Raw genomic sequence first — 20566 nt, forward strand, 5'->3', positions numbered from 1 at the left:
AGCCTCATCAGGATCGTATAGATAAAGCTGAGCATAGGAAGGTATTTCACCTGCAAATTGTATACTTCTGGAAGTGAGATGACAAACCTAACCAGAAATTTTTCAACAATATGGACCATTACCTGGGATATTAGCTATTTGCGTTTAAAATGAGGCAAATCTATTAGCACTCTTGTATTGACAAATAAAATTCCTAAAGTTTTTAGATTGACTACAATCTCCTGTCAATAATTCGGTGCTGGATAATAAGGTAAAATTTGTGGTATTATTTTTCCAGTATGACAGCAAGAATGTAACAGTTTACCTTTTTATATGACACTCTTTTGATATGACGCCGAAATAATTCTGTTCTAGAAGCACATAATTAGGATTATTGAGCACACTTCAAGAATACACTACTATCGCTTCGCTTGGTAAATTTCCCTCTCATTCGAACATTCCGAAATTCGACCAATTCTGGTAAAATATTGTCCACATTCCTTTTAGCCATAGTAATTAAATTGAAATAATAATCTGAAAACAGAATATTTCTTTTTAGCGATTCACAGGTAGTTTGTAAACAAATTTCTTGGTTAGCACGTCAATAATTCTATAATTATCACATATGACACATATCAAACATTGACATTGACAGCCAAGCGCATGGTGGCGCATGGGGTCGGTGTTGTAATATCAAAAAATAATTAATTACGTATTTAAGTATCGAGTGGAACTGGTTATTTTAGCAGCCGGCTTTTTAATGGTGGATTTAAATATATTATATTTATAATTATATATTTGTATATATATATATATCGAACTTTAAAAAATTACACTGACATTGTACATTGCTTGACATTAACTGGCTATAAAGGCTTTTTGCATTGATTGGAAATCGATATACGCTGGCAGCACTGAACAATGTGTCTTTCGCGTGAATAATGATAAACGTCAAATTTCAATACGTAATTGTGGATAATTTTTACTGTAATGTAATTAATCCAATGGATTGTGAACTTTCTAAAACATATTTTCTTCGATATTATCCAAAAATTATATGAGCATCGTGTCTTAATATTCAAATCGTGTCATAATTTTCAAATCGTGTTAATTTTCAAGTTAGCGGAATTTAACCGAAACAGACAATTTAAATTTGACCAATCAGAGGGCCTACACCGTCCAGACGTTGGAGTATTAATACTATCAGATGCCACATAGAATGTGACGGAGAAATCATAAGTTTTGCGGATGATACTGTTCTCCTTATAAATGGGAATAATTGGACAGAAACATTTAAGAAAGCAGAAGACACACTAAACAGGATTAAAAAATGGCTAGACTACTATTCACTTACACTAAATGCTAATAAAACCAAATTCATCACTTTCAAAATAAAAAATACAAAAAACTCTGAAGAAAACCATAACTTGAAAATTCATAGCCCGCATCACTTAAATGAGCATTGTAATTGTCCCTCATTAGAAAATGTTGACCATATAACGTATCTAGGTCTAAAAATAGATGGAAATTTAAAATGGACCAATCACATTAGCTATTTAGATAATAAAATTAAAAAAACTTAGTTATTTTTTCAAAACTATCAGGAATGTGCTCATTAAAAAAGACTTAATCAAAATCTACATGGCTCTCTGCCAATCACTGTTAGAATACGGTATTATCGGATGGGGCAGTGCAAATAAAAACATACTAAATCCACTTATTAAATCTCAAAAAGCCATAATGAAAATTATACTGAAAGTTCCTGTAAGAACTAGCACTAACGAAATCTTCACCAATCTTAACATCATGTCTATTAAACAACTATATTCTAAAACTATACTCATTTACATTCATAAACACAAAACACAAGAAATAACAACAAACACGTACAATAGAAACACTAGATCTCATGATCAAAAACTTATCCAACAAATAATTACAAATACAACTTTTGGGCAAAAAAGCTTCTTATATCACAGTATTAAACTCTACAACAAAATACCACTCACACTCAAAAACCTCAACACTTTAACATTTAAATCTGAAATAAAAAGCTGGATACTTAACATAGGAAGATCTGAAATAGAAAATTTACTGAAATCAAACACAGACTAAAAAAGAATCAACTGAACTATACCAAAAAACAGTACCTTACTTATTTTAAAATTACTTAAAAAATATATATATACTACATTATACTTTGTTGTAATATTAATTTCTTATAATTAAATTATAATATGTAAATGACATCCTCAGCACGGGAGATCCCAGTGAGGATATCATTATATCTATGTGTTAATAAGAAAAGAAGACAATAAATCATTATTATTATTATTATTATTCATAAGATACAATTTGAACGATACATAATTACATAAATTGGTTACATTGCAGAAAAGTTTAAATAGCAGCATAAAAGCCTTATATAATAAGCAAGTAAAAATAAATGTATGAACAAATTAGTATTATCAACATAAAACATAAAAGCCTTATAAAATAAGCAAGTAAAAATAAATGTATGAACAAATTAGTATTATCAACAAGTACATCAATAGTTTCATAAATAGAGGTAGGTAGTCAGGTATTACAAAATAATTGTTTTTCCATTTTCTAAGAATATGAATTCCATTTCAGGGGCATCAGTATAGATCATTATTATCCAATAACCATTTCCTTAGATTATATTTAACATTAGCAGTATACATGTTATTATTTTTAATTGTCATTGGTAATAAGTTAAACATTTTGGGTACTATATAGTTTAAAGTTCTTTCACCATATTTATTAGTACATTTCGGAACTACCAGTCCTTCATTTTGAGTGAATCTTGTGTTATGTTTATGGCAAACTCTTTCCCTATACAATGAATCAGACAATATAACATGTTGACTTACAATATTATAAAACAATAATCCTCTGACAGGTAAAATATTCAGAGACTTGTATATTAATTTAATGTTACTTCTGTGTTGATTGTCATATTTATGGATTAACAATTTTATAATGGAGTTTTGTAATGTTTGTATATAGCTTATATTAGTTTTACAAGAATGTCCCCAAGAAGTAATTCCATAACGTATAGTGGATTCAGCCAGAGATAAGTAGATTAACTTTAAAGTACTTATAGGCACGAAATATTTTATTTTATAAATCCTACCCACAATAGCTCGTAGACGTTTACAAACATTAGCAATTTGTACATCCCATTTCATGTAGCAGTCAATAGTAACACCCAAATATACATAACTTTTGACAAAATCAATGGTTTCACATGAACAGGGCTGTGCAACATTTTTATGTATGCAGTCAAATGTGTGTGTATATAATGAAGGAATTACATTACATCTAGCGTGTGGAGATCTGATGTGCATAATTTTAGTTTTTTTGTGGCGTTTATAAAGAGGCCTGCATCATAATTTTAGTTTTTTTTAGCATAATTTTAGTTTTTTTTTGGCGTTTATAAAGAGGCCTGCATCATGCGACCATTTCAGTAGGGCAATAAAATCATGTTGCATAAGGTTCATTGCAGTAACCAGATCTTCGTGCGATATTACGAGCGCCGTATCGTCTGCATATACAAAATGTTTAGCAAATGAAAACAATTTTCTCATAATTGAGACATAAATAATATAAAGGGTTGGCCCTAGAATTGACCCCTGTGCAACACCTGTTGAGATATATTTTCTTTTGCTAAATTTTTTAAGAATTTTTACTCTTATTTGTCGATCAGTTAGTAAATTTTTTAATAAAACTAGCAGCTTTCCTCTAATTCCTATTGCCTCCAGTGTTTCTAATAGTTTATTTGTATCAATGGTATCAAATGCCTTAGAGTTATCTATGAATAAAACCAAAACTTGTTTTTTTAGATTTAATTCATAATTTATGTGATTTGAAAATTCCTGAAGCAGCATTTCCGTACTTTTTTTCTTTTGAAATCCATATTGGTTGATACACACATCTTCTCGATAATTCTAGGCTTGTTTTGTTTCTTCTTGTTTCTGCATGGCTTTTCAAGCCTCTTATTGCATCTTCTCTTGGCCCTTCTAGCCTCTTCATGAATTTTCTTGCCTCAGCTTGCATCTTCTTGCCCCTTCTTGGCTCATCTCATTTCTTCCTGGCTCTTTCTTTATCCTTATAATTATTACCGACCCTTTTGATCTATTCCTGTATTTTCTAGCCGACATTTTATTGCTTCTTCTCGCCTCTTCGAGTGTCCCTGAAATACTTAAATCCGATAAAACAAAAAACTAACCTAGAAATAAAATTGAAATATTTCATCTATTCACATATTCCGTGTACAAACAAAGGACACTCCTACGAAATGTATTAAATTAAAACGGACTGGAAAACAAAACAAACAATCATAAACAAAGAACAAGTGTTCTGTAGGGCGGTCCTATGGTAATGTCCGACTGAAATATATTCGGATTATGTAATAAATTAAATTGAAAAGAACTTAACTCAGTCTTGAAGGTGCCAGTAATGAAGTAAACCATAAATCACAAGCGTTGAAGTAGGTGTGATCTAATCAGCTGTCATAAATCCAGTTCTCTTGGTGACACTTTGACCCTTTTTGTTATTTTTCCACTCTCACACCCAAAACGCCCTCGAAATTACACTTTGCACCACTTGAGTTGTCGCAACGCTTCATTGCTTTCATCTGTGTGTTATGAATAATTCTAACAAAGAGATTTGATTATTTTTTAAAGCATTTGCCTTAAATCGAACGTAACTTCTTTTCCGAGAGAGATAAAATTATTTTGCCAAATGCAGCAGATTTTCCTTGTTATTACGCTTATGTGTGTCAAATTTCAGATGTATATAACACTAGTTATTTGAAAAAGGAGCCAGGATTGATCCTGGCTCCTTTTTAGATTGATCTAGACGCATGCTTTTTTCAATCGCACACCACTTCACTCTCCTCTTAGTTAAGAATTTAAAATGCATACGTTTATTCATTCCACACCATTATTGACTGAGCATAGTAAAGTCCTGTTTTAATTTCACTATCTGTAAATTTGTTTTTACGTTCCATTTTCGACCGTTCTAATCATTCTTTTTTCAAGTGTGAAATCGTTGTGCTTATTTGGACTTTATTATTTGAATTTTTTCATTGTATGGTACCTACCTGCCTGAATAAATTCTTATTGACGCCTTACTAGTATTAACTAACACAGTGTTTTAAACAGGTGCCACAAGGCACAGTAGTATTAAATCTATTAATAAAATAGAGAGAATAATGTCTGTGGCGCACGAGCCGGCGGCCGCATGCGGTGCATACCAGGCTTTTATTCTGAGACTGATGAAATTTTGCACACCTGACCTTCAAAACAAGAGAAAGGTCACCGTCTATTTTTTTTTTTTTTTTTTTATATTTACTCCACACAGGAGGCCCTGAAGAAAATAATTTCCCTCAGGGCCTATGTCATCTTTGGGGATGCTGTGTGGAGGGTCTTTTTGTGGAGGGGAAGGAGTGAACATGGGTCTTGAAGAGTCCCATGTTGTGGGAGGGAGGAAACACAGAGGCCGGCAGTTCGTTCCACAGCCGAGCTGTTGAACTTAAGAACGAATCGTAGAAGCGACCCGTTCTCATGTGACAAGTGTCAACTGTGTACAAATGTTGGGCGCGCGTTTGGCATGTATCCCGACTACGCACCGGTGCCGAAGGGATCAATGACGCTAGTTCCTCAGAGCATCTTCCATTGTAATACCGATAGAACAAGGACAGCATACCTACCTGACGCCTGTGCTCTAAAGATTGCAGTCCGTTTGTTAAGATTGGGGAATCTATCAAACGGACCGCCCGTTTCTGCACAGAGTCAAGGGTTTTTTTCAGGTATTTTGGGGCTCCAGACCAGAGATGGCTGCCAAATTCGACAGTAGGGCGCACTTGCGATTTGTACAGGGTGAGCAGTTGAGTTATGTTAGATTTCTAATATATTCTGTATCAGACAGAAGTAAGATGCACAAGACTGTGAATGGGCCGGTGATCACAATCCGCGGAGGCGAGGTGTGATGTTGTCCTTCAGTGGCGTGGGGGAGTAGAACGAGGCCGTCTCTGAAGCCGCTGTAGAGCTGGTCCGATCGCTTGTCGCTTGTTCTTGATGCTGATCCCGGGTCTGGTCCGAAGGGGTAGGCAAGTCCGTGGTCCAGGATGAGGCGGGGGTCAGAGTAAAAGAAGGCGAGCAGAGGCAGAAGTCGGAGCGAGGTAGAGGGCAGAGCAGAGAGAGAGTTGTAGAGCTGGTGATGGTTGCTGGCTATCTGTCTTTCTAAGGGGGTTGTGCCCGTTTTATAGGACGCCGGCGGTGGCCCCTCGCTCCCACGGGTCCCACTTTCTCTTCGATTCTCAGAACCGAGAGCCGTGTTGGGACGCGATGGCGGTGCCCCGCCGCTCCTCTTACCGCCGCTCGGCCGGTAATTTCGGGCAGAGGCCGAACGTGACCACGGCTTTCCTTTGTTTGGGCACGATCCTCAGAATCGTGCCCGTGAGACGTACGTTTAGGCATGATTCTCATAATCGTGCCCGAATTGAATATCATTTTATTTCACCAGCTCTCACACTCTATAATTCTCTGCCCGTATTCCTCTAGCCAAGCTCTGACGTTTTATTTATTACATGATCACATATTACATTTACATACAGAGGGTTATAATTTAGCTTTTCATACATTTAGAGCGGGAGCACACAGAGAGCGGTCAGGAGTTCCGAGTTCCGCGTTCGGCGTTCATTAGAATGTACTGATACTATAACAACAACGCACACAGCGGGCAGTCAGACCGCGGCGGTCAAAACGGAACGTCGCGTTCTAAGAGTTCTTTTCCCACCGAGGCAGAGAACGCCAGAACGCCGCGATGTCTGAGGTTACAAACACGAAAAAGTTAATTGAATTAGTTAGGGAAAGGAGTTTATTATACGATTTAAGTGATGTAAATTATTTATTCGTATATTTTGTTATTATTTCTAAATACTCTAATGTCTTTTCTTATCCTTAATAAATAAATACATACCTTAAAAATACAGCCTTTTGATGAAACACAGTTCCTCCAGTTAGTATTTTGTTTTTCGATATCGGGTTGTATGATGTTATACAATTCATTAAAACTATTAATCGACATTCGAAAATAAATATAGAATCGTTGTTCATCTTTAAGTAAATCCTGAAAAATACTAGTAAATTCGCCTTGTTCTTTTCGCGTTGTGTTGATTGGGTGCACCCAATACTTCCTTTTCTTTTTAGAAGCTGCTAAACTCCACAAGAGCAATAATTCTTCATCGGATGATGAACTTTCTAGTGACATGTTGCATATGCAAAGACCCAAACGAAACTAGAACGCGAGAATTTGAACGCCGCTTGTGTGCTTTGGAACTCTTGAGCGGTCAACAGTCACTAGAACGCAGAACTCTGACCGCTCTCTGTGTGCTCCCGCTCTTAACTTTAACATTTAACTTTTACATAGAACAAATTTAAAATGGGGCGGCTGTGGCCGAGCCCGGAGCAGTACGTCCGTTACAATATCTGTATAAAGCCCGGGCAACGCCGCTGACTTCAGTTTATCCCAAATAAATTAATATTTATTGAATAACAATTAACTGTGACATTTGATCATAAAATGACGACAGAAAGTATAAAATTAATACTAGAAGGATATATATTTTTTTTTTTATTGCACAACAGATAGATTATCCAATTACTGTACAATTCTAAATTTGACAATCTTAACACCTATGAAGATAATTATTATACAAAAAAAACTTTAGGCTATTTAAAGAAGAATTATATATATCTAGTGCTTCTGAGATTTCATTCAATAGCACCATTCCTCTTGTCATGCTATGTTGTGCTAGAATATCTGTTCTGCCGTATGGTATTATACCAGTACATACAAAATATTGTCAACAAGTATGACGAGACTTACGTTATATATGTAATGATTTGGAAGATATGATAGTATAGCCTTCTTGTACCTAGCTTCTATGCAGTTAAACAGATCTGCTACAGCTGCGTACCTATTACTAACTTCATGTAATCTACGTACAAGCGAGTGTTTGAAATGCTCAATCTTGGAATTTTTACAATTAAACAGGGTTTTAGAACGAGTAGCTCTAATGGGTACATGAAATTCAATGAGGTTAATTAAATCAAGACATTAATTTAACACTGCCATTTACAATTTTGAACATAAATATTAAGTCAGATATAATCTTTTATTGGTAGATCTAGTTTTCTGTAGTAAAAACCATAAATCTATTATTAAACAAAAAACCTTACAACTTGAAACTGATAACTTTATAGGCCACCTAAAAGCAAGGAACAAATGGATGAACAAATTTTTTAAATTCTTGGATTTTTGTATCCACAAAATATACACTGGTGACTGCAAAGTTTACTGTGTCCAGCTGTATTATGGATTGTGATTTACACAAGGAAAGACACAATTCGGCAGAACCAAACAACATTAACAAGCCTATTACATGATTCAAACTATTTGTATGATTTTTTTTAACAGTTAAAGATATTTAAAAGAGAATCCAAAAAACCTTTCGTTTTTCTGCAAGTAAACGGTTTAAAAACTTTTGGAGTCGGATCTGTGCTTGATATGAAAGAGAAAACGAAATCTCAAATCAAAATAAGTTATACCACCAAATCAACTCCAAATGTGACGTAGATTCCCCAGTTTCCCGATTGTACTAAGGGTTTCCGGACACAGCGTATAGAAGTAATAAATGGTATAGTAACAGAATAATAAGAAAATCGTTGAGGAGCATAGACCTGCCAACCAATCCCCCAGCATAGGTAAAAAAAAAAAAAAATTTTTTGTTAAAACTGTCTCAACCTAATTAGATTATCCCGTTTACACACACAGGTTCTCCGCTGCGGCATTTGCTTTATTGATATTTTAAGAACTAAATAAAAAAAACCTTTGATTATTTTTTTTAATTTGTTTATGTGCCAAAGTTTGTGTGCGCTGTAAATATAAAGCATAATATACTGATAATGTTACAGTTTAAGAATTTATAGTTTTGATGGCCTCCGTGGTTGAGTTGTTACAATCCAAATCGAAAATCAAAAATCCAAAATCCAAATCGTTCTAGCCAGAGACACAACATATTCATGTACACAGTGCCTCACTGCAAAACTAGGCTAGCCCAAAGACACATTAACTATATTGGCCCAAAATTGTTTAATTCCTTGCCGAGTTCCATCAAGATATGCCAAAACCTAAACTCGTATAAAATAAATGCCAAAAGCTGGGTAAAAAAGTATCTGGAAGTGAGAGAATTTTTTCTATAAATTATACTACGAATATGATACCTATATATGATAATATGTTACCTAAATCTAAATTTAAAAAAAAAAAAGTCTAACGTCTTTTTAAACTGTTTTTTATTATTAAATACGCCTAAATAACTATATGTACTTTATATATTTTTTTCTTCATTCATATTTCTTTTTTCATTTAAACCATAGATAATAATGTAACCACCACTGTTTTGAATACGTACCTTATAATGCCCACGCACAAGCTTCGCCTTTGTGGGATTTTTTAGTTACTGCCTTTTATTTTGCATAATTTATATATGTACAAATCTTTAGCTACGAATCCGGAGGTGTTCAATCCCAGCAATATGCAGGTAAATTGTACTTGATTAATTTGTATTATTTCGCAATTTATCCATTAAAATAATATTTTGAATATTTGCGACACGCGTGATAGAATCACCATTCAGAATTGAAACGTTGCTTGAAATGGATTATGTGGTGTTTGGTGACCATATCTGAATAGTTAGGTTCTTTCCCACCTTCATCTTCCCCGTCACCTTACCCACCTCACTACCTTTAGCCTCACAATATAACGGGGGATGCCACAGTCTCACTGGCTCTAGGCGGTTAGGAGCAGTTAGGACTCTCATGAGGTACTCACGTAAAAAAAAATTAAAGTTAATCCAAGATCAAAATGCAAAAAATTATAAAATAAACTCGTTTGCTAGGTTCTCATAAAATTATTAAATAAACTCGTGTGATGGGTAGTTTATATACGAAATTGATCAATAAACATATAAATATCATGTATATAAATACCTACACACCAGGCAGCAATTATTTATTATGGACATCAGCTATTACCTATGATTTTGTGAATAATTACGTTTTCGTTAAAATATTGTTGTACCAGTTCATGTTTACTAGTAAAAAAACGTTGCATAGTAACATTGAACGCGTGGCCGTGAAAACGGTAAAATAGCCCTAGGCGCGCCGTGTATAAAGGTCATTGTCGCGTGTAAAAATTTTAATGCGTTCTCGGACGTCTTGTAGCCATTTGTTCCACATATCAATCGTTGGAAGTTGGAAGATGCGCGTTGTAAGTTCGGTTTTGGCGTAGGTTTTAGCGTGCTTCAATATTTTATATTAAAATTTGCTTCTTTTCCTTCGCTCACCATGAAAAAGGTATTTTGATGTTGAAAGAATTGAGTTTTTTATGGATGCATACAATTTTTATTTATAAAAGTCGCTTCCCGAGCGCGTCCGCAAGCCACTGACAATCGATGCTCGACGTTTCACGTTTGACAGAGTAATAAGTAGTGATGTGTCACGGCGGGTAAAAAAGGTGATTAGAAAGTTCTGATCCAGTAACACGTTTCGTATTCGATTTTTGGCCGCTTGAAGCTTTTACATTCTTCTATCAGGCCAACCGCCACAGTACAGCTAGTCGGTTACTTACAGTACATGCAGTACTTGTTTCGAGTAGCTCGCTGTAATATATTCAGCTCACATTAGTTACCTGTTCCGATCTTCGCGGACCAACACCTATTTCAGAGGGAGGTGTACTATTCTCCAGGTCTCCGATCTCCGCTTCCACATTTTCTGCACTCGTGTCTCCGCATCTCCGTGGCTATTTTTTATGAATATTCTCGCAATATTTTAATAAATCCCACCGACAAGTGCAAAGTTTTATAAAGCTGCATTTCACTTCATTTCAGTGCGTTTATTTATTGTGATAAAAGTTTAGAGCTTCGAATACAGTAAAATATGGCACCAAAAAGTAATGTGAAATCAAAAAATGCGCCGACCTATAAAAATGCGAACAGTTCAAATAGTGCAAAGGTATGTTCATTATTATCATTTATATTGTTTTATTTCTATTAACATTTCTATTTAAAAACATCCCTTTCCGTTCAAATAAAAGGCGTGTCATCTTTTGACAGCCAAAAATTAGGTACATTTGGGTAGCTGAGGTGGCATTCCAGTACTCTCCCATAATCTGCTTCATGTTTTACATTTTGGAACTGAACCCTTACTAAAATGAATCTATGGTTACGAAATCTACCCACTCATCTAAGTGTTATAATAAGTATTTTATTCAATGGCAATGTTTTCATAATTAAAACTAGTTTTTGTGCAATTAAATTATTAAATACGTCTCTATTACGTATTGTCCTATGTGACTTCTGTCCTCTGAGAGTATTGAGCTGTCATGTTTATTTAACTGCTTGACCACCTGTTCACATTTTTTCTAACAGTTAAATTAAAGCCGTGTTCATTGTCGTAATTGGACATCTACCATTCACAAATAATTATTCAAATTTACATGGGTTACAACAACTTGATTAACATTTTCCTTGCAGCATCACATTGGTTTGAGCTGTAGGTTTTACTATGAAAGCTAACTAACACATCTATCTATAAAATATATTTAATTTATTTTTTCTCAATGTAGGTAGTTTGATGTTTTATCTCATGCATTAAATGTATTCATCAGTATTCTTAAAAATGGTTTTAAAGCCACTTTAGTAATAATATAATCAAACTTTGCAGTTAATGTCCCAAAATGACTGTTAACAACTGATTAAAACGTTTGAAATTTTTGTGCAGCAACAGGAATTATTACCTGCAGATCTTAGTGTGATTTCTAGATCAATTTTTCACCGAGAAGTACAATATTGTTTTTGTTTCTGCATGTCTTGAAATTTATTCTGCAAACCCTCAGTAAAAAATTACAGGCAATATGAATTTGTTAAGTCTTCCATTAAGTTTAAATAATTTATCTAACTTTTATTTCAATAACTTCTATGACTGAAATTTTTGAACTTCAATATGACATAACGAGAGGTTACATTTATATTGGCGGGAAATCATAACATGTTGTCAAAGTTTCTTTTCTTCTGTGACAAATTTACTTACGTAATGCTTGTTTATCTAATCTTCTTCGACCTGACAGACCCCTGCTCTTAAAACAAACCAAAATTGCTGACAATGCTTAAATAATAAATATATAGATAAGTTCACGTCAACCTGCAGCTGACAAGCTACTTGCAGTAGCTCAGCGGGTTCAAATATTCACTGTGTAAAATAGTGTTATACGATAAATTAATTTAATTAAATCACATTCCAAGCGAATTAGAATATATTCATCCATTGCCTTGTATTTATAAAACCAAAGAATTTACCATAAATATTGTAATATAAGAATGGTTAACAAGCTAAATTCTTTCATATTGTTCTTGTCTTGCATGAAAACCAAAAAGACAGAAAATACCAGAATGTTGAATGTTTATGATAAATTGCTTGTAGAATGAATGGTAAGGTAGATAACTACTTTACCGACCAACAATGATGAACTGCACAAACATAACGACACCAATATATGTTATTAAATATATATACAGGGTGTCCGGGGATAAAGTGCACTAACTTCAGGGGGTGGTTCTACATGATTTTATAAGTAGAAAAGATTAATAACTTTTTCGGAAATTCCAATGTTTTTAGGTAAAAAAAGTTGAATTGTTTTTTGATATTGGCGGTCAACGTGTTAATAAAGACCCTTCATGGAAAACTGTTGTTTTAACATTCACAAAGATCACGTCTAAGTTATTCCTCCATTTTACACTATTCGCCTATTTTACATCACAAACATATGCACATAAAATTATTAACAAATACATCCCGCTATTTATGACTTGAAGCCACAATTGAATTATTTATAAGTTCTAACACATACCTTATAAATACTCAATTTTAATTATAAATCTGTGTATTTAATTCAACTTGCTATTTTCTTTGCTTTTGCGCATGGCAGACTGCTATTGGAAATATTAAAATTGATTTATTTGTTATTGATGAATTTATCAATCCTTTTTGCAACTTGTATTTCAGACAGTATTCGACACTGTGATAATTTTAGCTTAGCAATACATATCTATCTGTCAGCAATTTACAATATATAACATGATTGCTGCATTAAATTATTATACCATTGATATGTAAAAATTGATAATAAAAACTTGCTAAGCTCGTCTGAATCAAATAATTATTGTTAGTTGTCACCGGCGAGATAAGCCTTCAGAGGCTTGTAGTAGCCTTTATCACAGCTGCCACGATTACGAAATGTTCATAAAGCTCGTAAAAAAAATTGTTATCAAAATGCACATACTGTGCAGCTCAATATTTTTTTTTTATTATGTTATCTGAAAATTAATCTTCAAGTTATGTAATTTTAAATTGATTATTTAGAAAGTATTTTTTATGAGTGCCCCTCGGAGTGGAACTGCAACAATGTTGTGAGACGGGTTGAGGAACAGACTGTAGAAAATTGTTAATGCGACACAAAGATGTTCCGCTCGAGTCTGTTGTTTCGCGCATGTGCACCGGTGCGTAAGAGATCATTGCTGCTAGCTCCTTCGAGCAGGCTCCATTGAAATAGCTGTAAAACAGTCTCAGTGTATCATAATCATTAATTCAGCTAAACAAACTGCCCTCTGCACAGATTCAAGCAAGTTTATCAAATATTTGTCAACTCCAGCCCAGAGGTGGCTCCCGTATTCAACTATAGGGTGAGCAGCTAGTTCATTAACTTGTATTAAGTGTTATTTCGACTTCTACAGTGCGTAATGGTAAAAACTGAATCAATCAAAATGATTTTTTCTATTCATCTTCTGTGTCTATTCGTCTTCAAGTATAGATGAGAACGATTGGTATTGATGATATCTAGGCATCGTCAGTTACTGATGTGATTATTTGTTCCAGAACGTGCAAAAGAAAATGGTCAAGTCAAGGAGCATCTTCTGGATAATAGCATCGTTGCTTTTGCTACCTGCGATTGCTGGATGCTTACTGGCCTACGATGTTCAGACCTCAGGTTCATTTGAAAGTAAGTGTCTTTATTCATGTCATTATTTATTTATTCCCTTTTTGTTGAAAATGAGATGGCCCACAAACCATTATTTATGAAACTGCGCTTGCACAAGTTTTGCCCATACTACTGCAAATCACATAAACAGACAGCGGCGTCTGCCTTTTTTTCTACCTACACACCAAACCCATAACTTTCATTGGCTCCGCCGCTTTGACAGTCGGCTCGCTGCCAAGCTATATTTCCCTTGGTTTCCATTATCCATGGTTGAACCCTTTTGAGAATGAAGAATTACAAGAAAACAATTACCTGTTACTGTTAATAAATTGATTGCCTGTAAAGAGAGTTTAAATATGTTTTTTAAAGTATGCATATAAATTCTTTTTATTCAAGGTATACTGTCTTTATGATGGGTAAAGAAGGAGTTAGCGCAACACGGCATAACACCCCAAAAACAAACAACAAAAATGTCTTTATGATCTTTACAACTTATTCAGGACAAGTTGTTTCACAGAATTTGAACAATACATCAATATTAAAATTCAAGTTCTGTGTAAATTCTGTTATTATTTTATCATGGGTCGGTTGTTTCAAAGTAATTGGATAATAACTAAACTTGAATAGGACTTTAATGAATTGTACAAACTCGGTGAAAAAACACATTGTTTTTCATTAAGTTTATCGATGTTTTTTACGAAATATAAAAATGTTATTTGTCCTCATTCACTAATCTCTAAATAGTATAAAATAAAGTCACTATCCCCGTCTGTCTGTTTGTGCGATTAGTTCTTCTAAACTATGCAACGGAGTTCGATAGGGTTTTCACTATCATTTAGAGAATTTCTTCCGGAAGGTTTATAAATATATAATGGTAATCGGATAAATGAATCTTATAATTTCTAAACCCGCTATATCCGATTTTTTGACAAAATGATCTGAGTATGACATCTTGTTCACATTTTTGCGAGCAACAAGAGGAGCCTGAAATTGAGTTTCAAAACCCTCCTTATCACGACCAAAAACCATGTTAAAACTGCGAGTGAGAAACCAAATCCGCTATATCATACAGAAAGTTACTATCAAAACCCGCTATATCGGATTCAACCAATCACAAGCAGTTATTTTGCCAAAATACAATATGGCCGCCGCTCTGATGCCACGCTCGTGTGTCAAAATGATCTACTCGTGTGTTTCTAAACCCGCCATGTCGGCTCAGTTGACTTTCAAAATCACGAAGTGAGTATCAAAATCCGCTTTATCCATTTTATTTATCGAAATTACTTAATTATTATTTATTGTTTTTGTGTTTAATTCGTAGAACTCCATTTAATTTTTTTATAAATTTAATTTAGATTAAATTTGATAATATTATTATTAAGTTCTGCAAGTGTTTTAGTTTTTTATTATTGTGACAGCTGTTTCGGCTTACAAGGCCATTTTCAAACTGTGGTTAGTCCACATTGAGACGACGTTTTTATACTATTTCAAATTTAAATTTTGAAGGTGCATACATTGATTTATTACTGGTTACACCGATGACATGATCTATTGTTGGTTAAACCAATCTATGTTTTCCCCTCAGTAAATGGTAATGGGTTCTTAATTATTTACTAATGACTTTATTGCTATGAATTATTTGGGTGCATTATACTGCTTGGGTTTTGTGAAAATACTAAGAAGTGGTGAGTAAATTATTTTCCGTACTTTATTAATTAGTGTTAAATTTGGGTCATTCGTTCGTTTATTGATTTCTAATTGTTCAAGTAAATTTAATCTAATGCCCTTTTTTTCTATATGCAAAAAAAGGGCATTAGATTATATTTAACAACAAGGGTCCTAAACCATTGCATATAGAAAAAAAAAAGGGCATTAGATTATATTTAACAACAAGGGTCCTAAACCATTGCATATAGAAAAAAAAAAGGGCATTAGATTAAATTTACTTGAACAATTAGAAATCAATAAACGAACGAATGACCCAAATTTAACACTAATTAATAAAGTACGGAAAATAATTTACTCACCACTTCTTAGTATTTTCACAAAACCCAAGCAGTATAATGCACCCAAATAATTCATAGCAATAAAGTCATTAGTAAATAATTAAGAACCCATTACCATTTACTGAGGGGAAAACATAGATTGGTTTAACCAACAATAGATCATGTCATCGGTGTAACCAGTAATAAATCAATGTATGCACCTTCAAAATTTAAATTTGAAATAGTATAAAAACGTCGTCTCAATGTGGACTAACCACAGTTTGAAAATGGCCTTGTAAGCCGAAACAGCTGTCACAATAATAAAAAACTAAAACACTTGCAGAACTTAATAATAATATTATCAAATTTAATCTAAATTAAATTTATAAAAAAAAAAAAAAAAAAAAAAAAAAAAATACTTAATTATTGCTAGACATATATAGAAAAATAAATGCTTTTCGAAATTTTATTACTCCAATTCATTATATAAAAAATTGTAATGCAATTACTTATGTACGCTAGAGATGTGACAGTTTTTTGCGGTTTTCTCCAAATCAATGAAAGTTGATATAGCGGGTATAGAAATTACACGACTCAAATCATCACAATGATAATTCATCACATATTTAAAAAGTTATATAAAGTCATGGAAAGTGATGAAACAAAAACTTTTTAACTGGGTTATGTAGGTTAGGTTAAAAAAAAAAAATTCATCTTTTCTAATGACTTTATATCACTTTTTAAAAGTGTGTTGAATTATCACTGTGTTGAGTTATCATGGAACCATATTTAATACATGGATATTATATTTATTGAAAGTAGAGAAAAGTCGAGCCACGCCGGGTACATGTCAGCTAGTTTAAAATAAATAAACGATTTGATGATATCATATCTATTTTTCTTTGACACATGAATAGAAATCGAATTTTGTGCATTTTCATATTGAAGTTGACGAGACTCCAGCGCTTGTGGCAGTTATATTACCAATATAATTAAATTGGTCAAAAGCATCGTAGTCTCGTCAGCTGAAATTTTAACCGCTTCATGCTTTTAAACGAGTCACGCTCGCGCGCTAAATGCGTTCCAATTTCTGCTCGCCCGAGTGACGCTCGCCGGTTTCGACTTGCAGTGTTCTATTTTTAGCTAACACGAGTAACGCTCGTGAAATTTGGCCATGTATTTTACTCAGTATGAATTGACCTGCAGTTGAGATCGGTCGTGTTTTTGAGCTGCTAATTTCGGTTCTTATTTATATTTTAATTGAAAAATGTATAAATTTTTAATAAAACATTTAATAAACCTGATTTTTTTTTATTAAAAAACTCTTGCATTAATTAAGTGGTTAAAATGTATATAATCCGATGTCTAGTTATGAATAGTTCGGGATGGAAATAACAGCTGAATTAGTTGTGTTAATTTCATTATGATAATAGTGTTCACTGTTTTGCTGCTTCATAAACAAACATTTTCCGATAGGTTCTAATTTCTAGTTATAAAACTGCCATCCTCAATTTCATTGCCGTTTGGGCAATTTCAACAACCCACATGAGAGTTTTGAGATATCTAAATTTGAATGTAATTTATTAAATAATCTTATTTTAACGCTTTTAATTTTTTCTAAACTATAAGTATATCGTCACTCATATTATAAAGCCGCGTATTTCAAAAAATACTAATTAAATACTATTTTTTTACTTCTTAATATTTCATAGGCATTATTACCAAACTTTGTACAAAAAGAGCGGTGATTGGTCAATACATTTGTTTTGTCGATTCAAACCATGTCGCATGCGTAGTTTTAAAAAAAAGTCGAAAATCGTGCTGTGTTATAATATGAGCATGTAACATATTTTAACTTTCAAATTTGCAGCATCTCAATAATGTGTGTTGTTGTTTGGTCACTTTAGCCTGAACGGCGACGATATGATGCGTCGAAAAGACTGGTTGAACCCTCTTGTATCAATGTAGCAATGTTTGGGGACAGAGCATTCAACGCCTGGGTCCACATCCTTTGGATGACCTGCCCTAGAGAAAAGACTCAATAACAGTAACATAGACAATAACAGGGTAAAGTGTGCTTGAGGAGATTGAATCACTAAACGGCGTTATAGAAAGTTGACCATCTATAGTAAATATAATACGAACAATTTGAATGTATTTACAGAGAGCAGAACCGGTCAATTCCTGGACAATATCGGGGCCCTGGAGTACTGCCAGATAGCGTGGTCCAAGAGTCTGGCCGCGTCCGCCAAGAGTTACATGTGGGTGGAGAAGAACACGCCCTACTACTGGTCGGCTACGGTGGAGGTGACGAAACCCTACCTGGAGCTGACCAAGGACATAGCGCTCATCGTGGGCAATCAAGCCTGCCAGCTCTACTCCAACGTGCGGGACTATGCAGTGGACAAGTGGCCGGCCGTGTACTCCACCGTGGACCATTACATTCCCGGTTTTTTAAACTCAGTGGGAGTGTATTCCGTGACGGCGTGGAACGCGGTGAAGAGCTTCTCCGCTTATTACTGCGAGGTCACCTCAACGTATCTGATGACCAAAGTGTTTGTGTAAGTACATTTTAAATTGTTTACAATGCTTGCCTTTTCAACACAATCTACCCCGTGACGCTTAGCATTTTGACACAATATGTGCATGTGGTTTAGTGAAACTTCATGGTCAGCGATTGCCGCGTTGATCAGATCAGATATCATTAAAATTGATATAAAAGACTAGCAGCACATGGGTGTTGCTAGTCTTTTATGCAATACATGTGTATTGCATAAATTGGGGAAATCATGTCTGCAATCTTCACGGCTTAAGTCAAATGCATAGACCATTAAGTTGGTCATTGAGGCAATTTATTTGATCAGAACTGAAGATTCTGGCTTTGAGTAATATTATGTGTAGGTGGTCTGCATACCTCCAATAAGCATGATGGCCATGATGGGTGCATTGCACTACCTCCATATATCGCTTATTTCACATTATTTCTTGTTAGTAGTACTGGCCTGGTTTCAAAGTTCACCATGAAATTTATTGGATGATTCGAACATTTTCTCAAGTATTCTGATAAAATATTTAAAAGTAATTTCTCTAGTATTCTGATATTATTTATTTATTTTATTTATTTATTTATTTAACGCCCAGAGGGCTTTTACATGGTTGGTAGTATAATTTTAATTTGACAGATACTTTGAAACATAAAAAATAAGAATAAAATTACATTTGATAAAAGCTATGCAACAAATCATACAAACACAAGAAACAAAAACAGAAAATTACAGCTATTTGTAGGTTTACATGATGTGTTTAGGAGTATTGTTGAAATAAATGTTTTAAATGATCCACAAAACTTGCCAAGTTGGTATTGAATATGTCAGGGATATTTAATTTAAAATTTATAAAACGTAGAAATTTTTTTTGTATTCGCTCAATGTTTTTAATGTGAATTTTGTAAGATGGAGACCAAACTACTGAGTTATATTCAATTAGACTTCTTACTAGAGATACGTATAATAGTTTAATGGCTTGTAAAGAATTAAAGTTTTTAGTGGTTCTTAATACGAAGCCTAGTGTTTTCATACCTTTGTTCACAATTTGATGGATATGATTGGTGAAACTATATAATATGTAAAAGTAATTTCTCAAGTATTCTCATATAATATGTGAAAGTAATTTCTCAAGTATTCTGATATTATGTGTAAAAGTAATTTATATCCATATATTTAATTCAGAACAACAAAATATCTCTGATATGTAATTCATTTTGTCTTCTTCCACGCCATTACTTGTCTCATGCCACTTCTCCTAAACCCGGGCATCTTACCCATGATGATTCATCATCCACGATTGATCACTAATAACAATATATTATATTGCAGTGATAACTGGGCCCCCGCAATTCTGCAGGCTAAGACTCTCCAGGCCCTCAACACCACCCAGATCTATGCTGCGGAGTACTACGACTGGTTCCACAAGCAGGTCGACCACTATTCTAAAATACAGTGAAGCATTCCTCTTCCGTTATAATTAAATATAGTTTTTAACATCCCCCTCCCCCTTCCCAGCATACCATTATACAACATTGAACCCCAAATTAAATACACAAATAATCAGTATGGTTGGATTTTACCCTTCTGTTTAAAGATTACGGCAAAATCTAAAAAAACGCATTTACTCTTTCTTCATTCCTTTGAAACATTGCATTTTTCTTTAGTTGGACTGAAGATGGTTTGATTGAAGATGCTATCTCACTAAAGTAGAATTTATTATTACTGTGTATTGGTTTATGTTCTCATTCCATTATAGCTGTTTAAATGACTAAAAATAAGTGAGATTATTTATATTTACACAATTTTATATTAGATTTTTTATTTTACCATCTGTTTTCTTAGCGTAGAGTCGAACCCCCTCTTTTAATACCTGGTGTATGTATATTTTGAAATCAATAAAATTGTTTTTTTTTCATATCATTATTGTTA

The 20566-nt window shown here is 33.9% G+C and overlaps 1 protein-coding gene across 1 annotated transcript in view; it reads left to right on the forward strand.

The window, feature by feature from the left end:
- Positions 1-20532, forward strand: part of Tmem214 (Transmembrane protein 214) — a 39143-nt gene extending 18611 nt beyond the window's left edge. The window contains exons 8-10 of the mRNA XM_089638864.1: positions 14004-14127; positions 18256-18652; positions 19967-20532. Of these exons, the coding sequence (XP_089494990.1) occupies positions 14004-14127; positions 18256-18652; positions 19967-20093 (648 nt within the window). The 3' untranslated portion in view covers positions 20094-20532. The remainder of the gene's footprint in view (positions 1-14003; positions 14128-18255; positions 18653-19966) is intronic.
- Positions 20533-20566: the final 34 nt, after the last annotated feature.

The sequence above is a fragment of the Hesperophylax consimilis genome, chromosome 13 (assembly GCF_061612785.1).
Source record: "Hesperophylax consimilis isolate HC1 chromosome 13, BYU_Hcon_1.0, whole genome shotgun sequence".
NCBI lineage: Eukaryota > Metazoa > Arthropoda > Insecta > Trichoptera > Limnephilidae > Hesperophylax > Hesperophylax consimilis.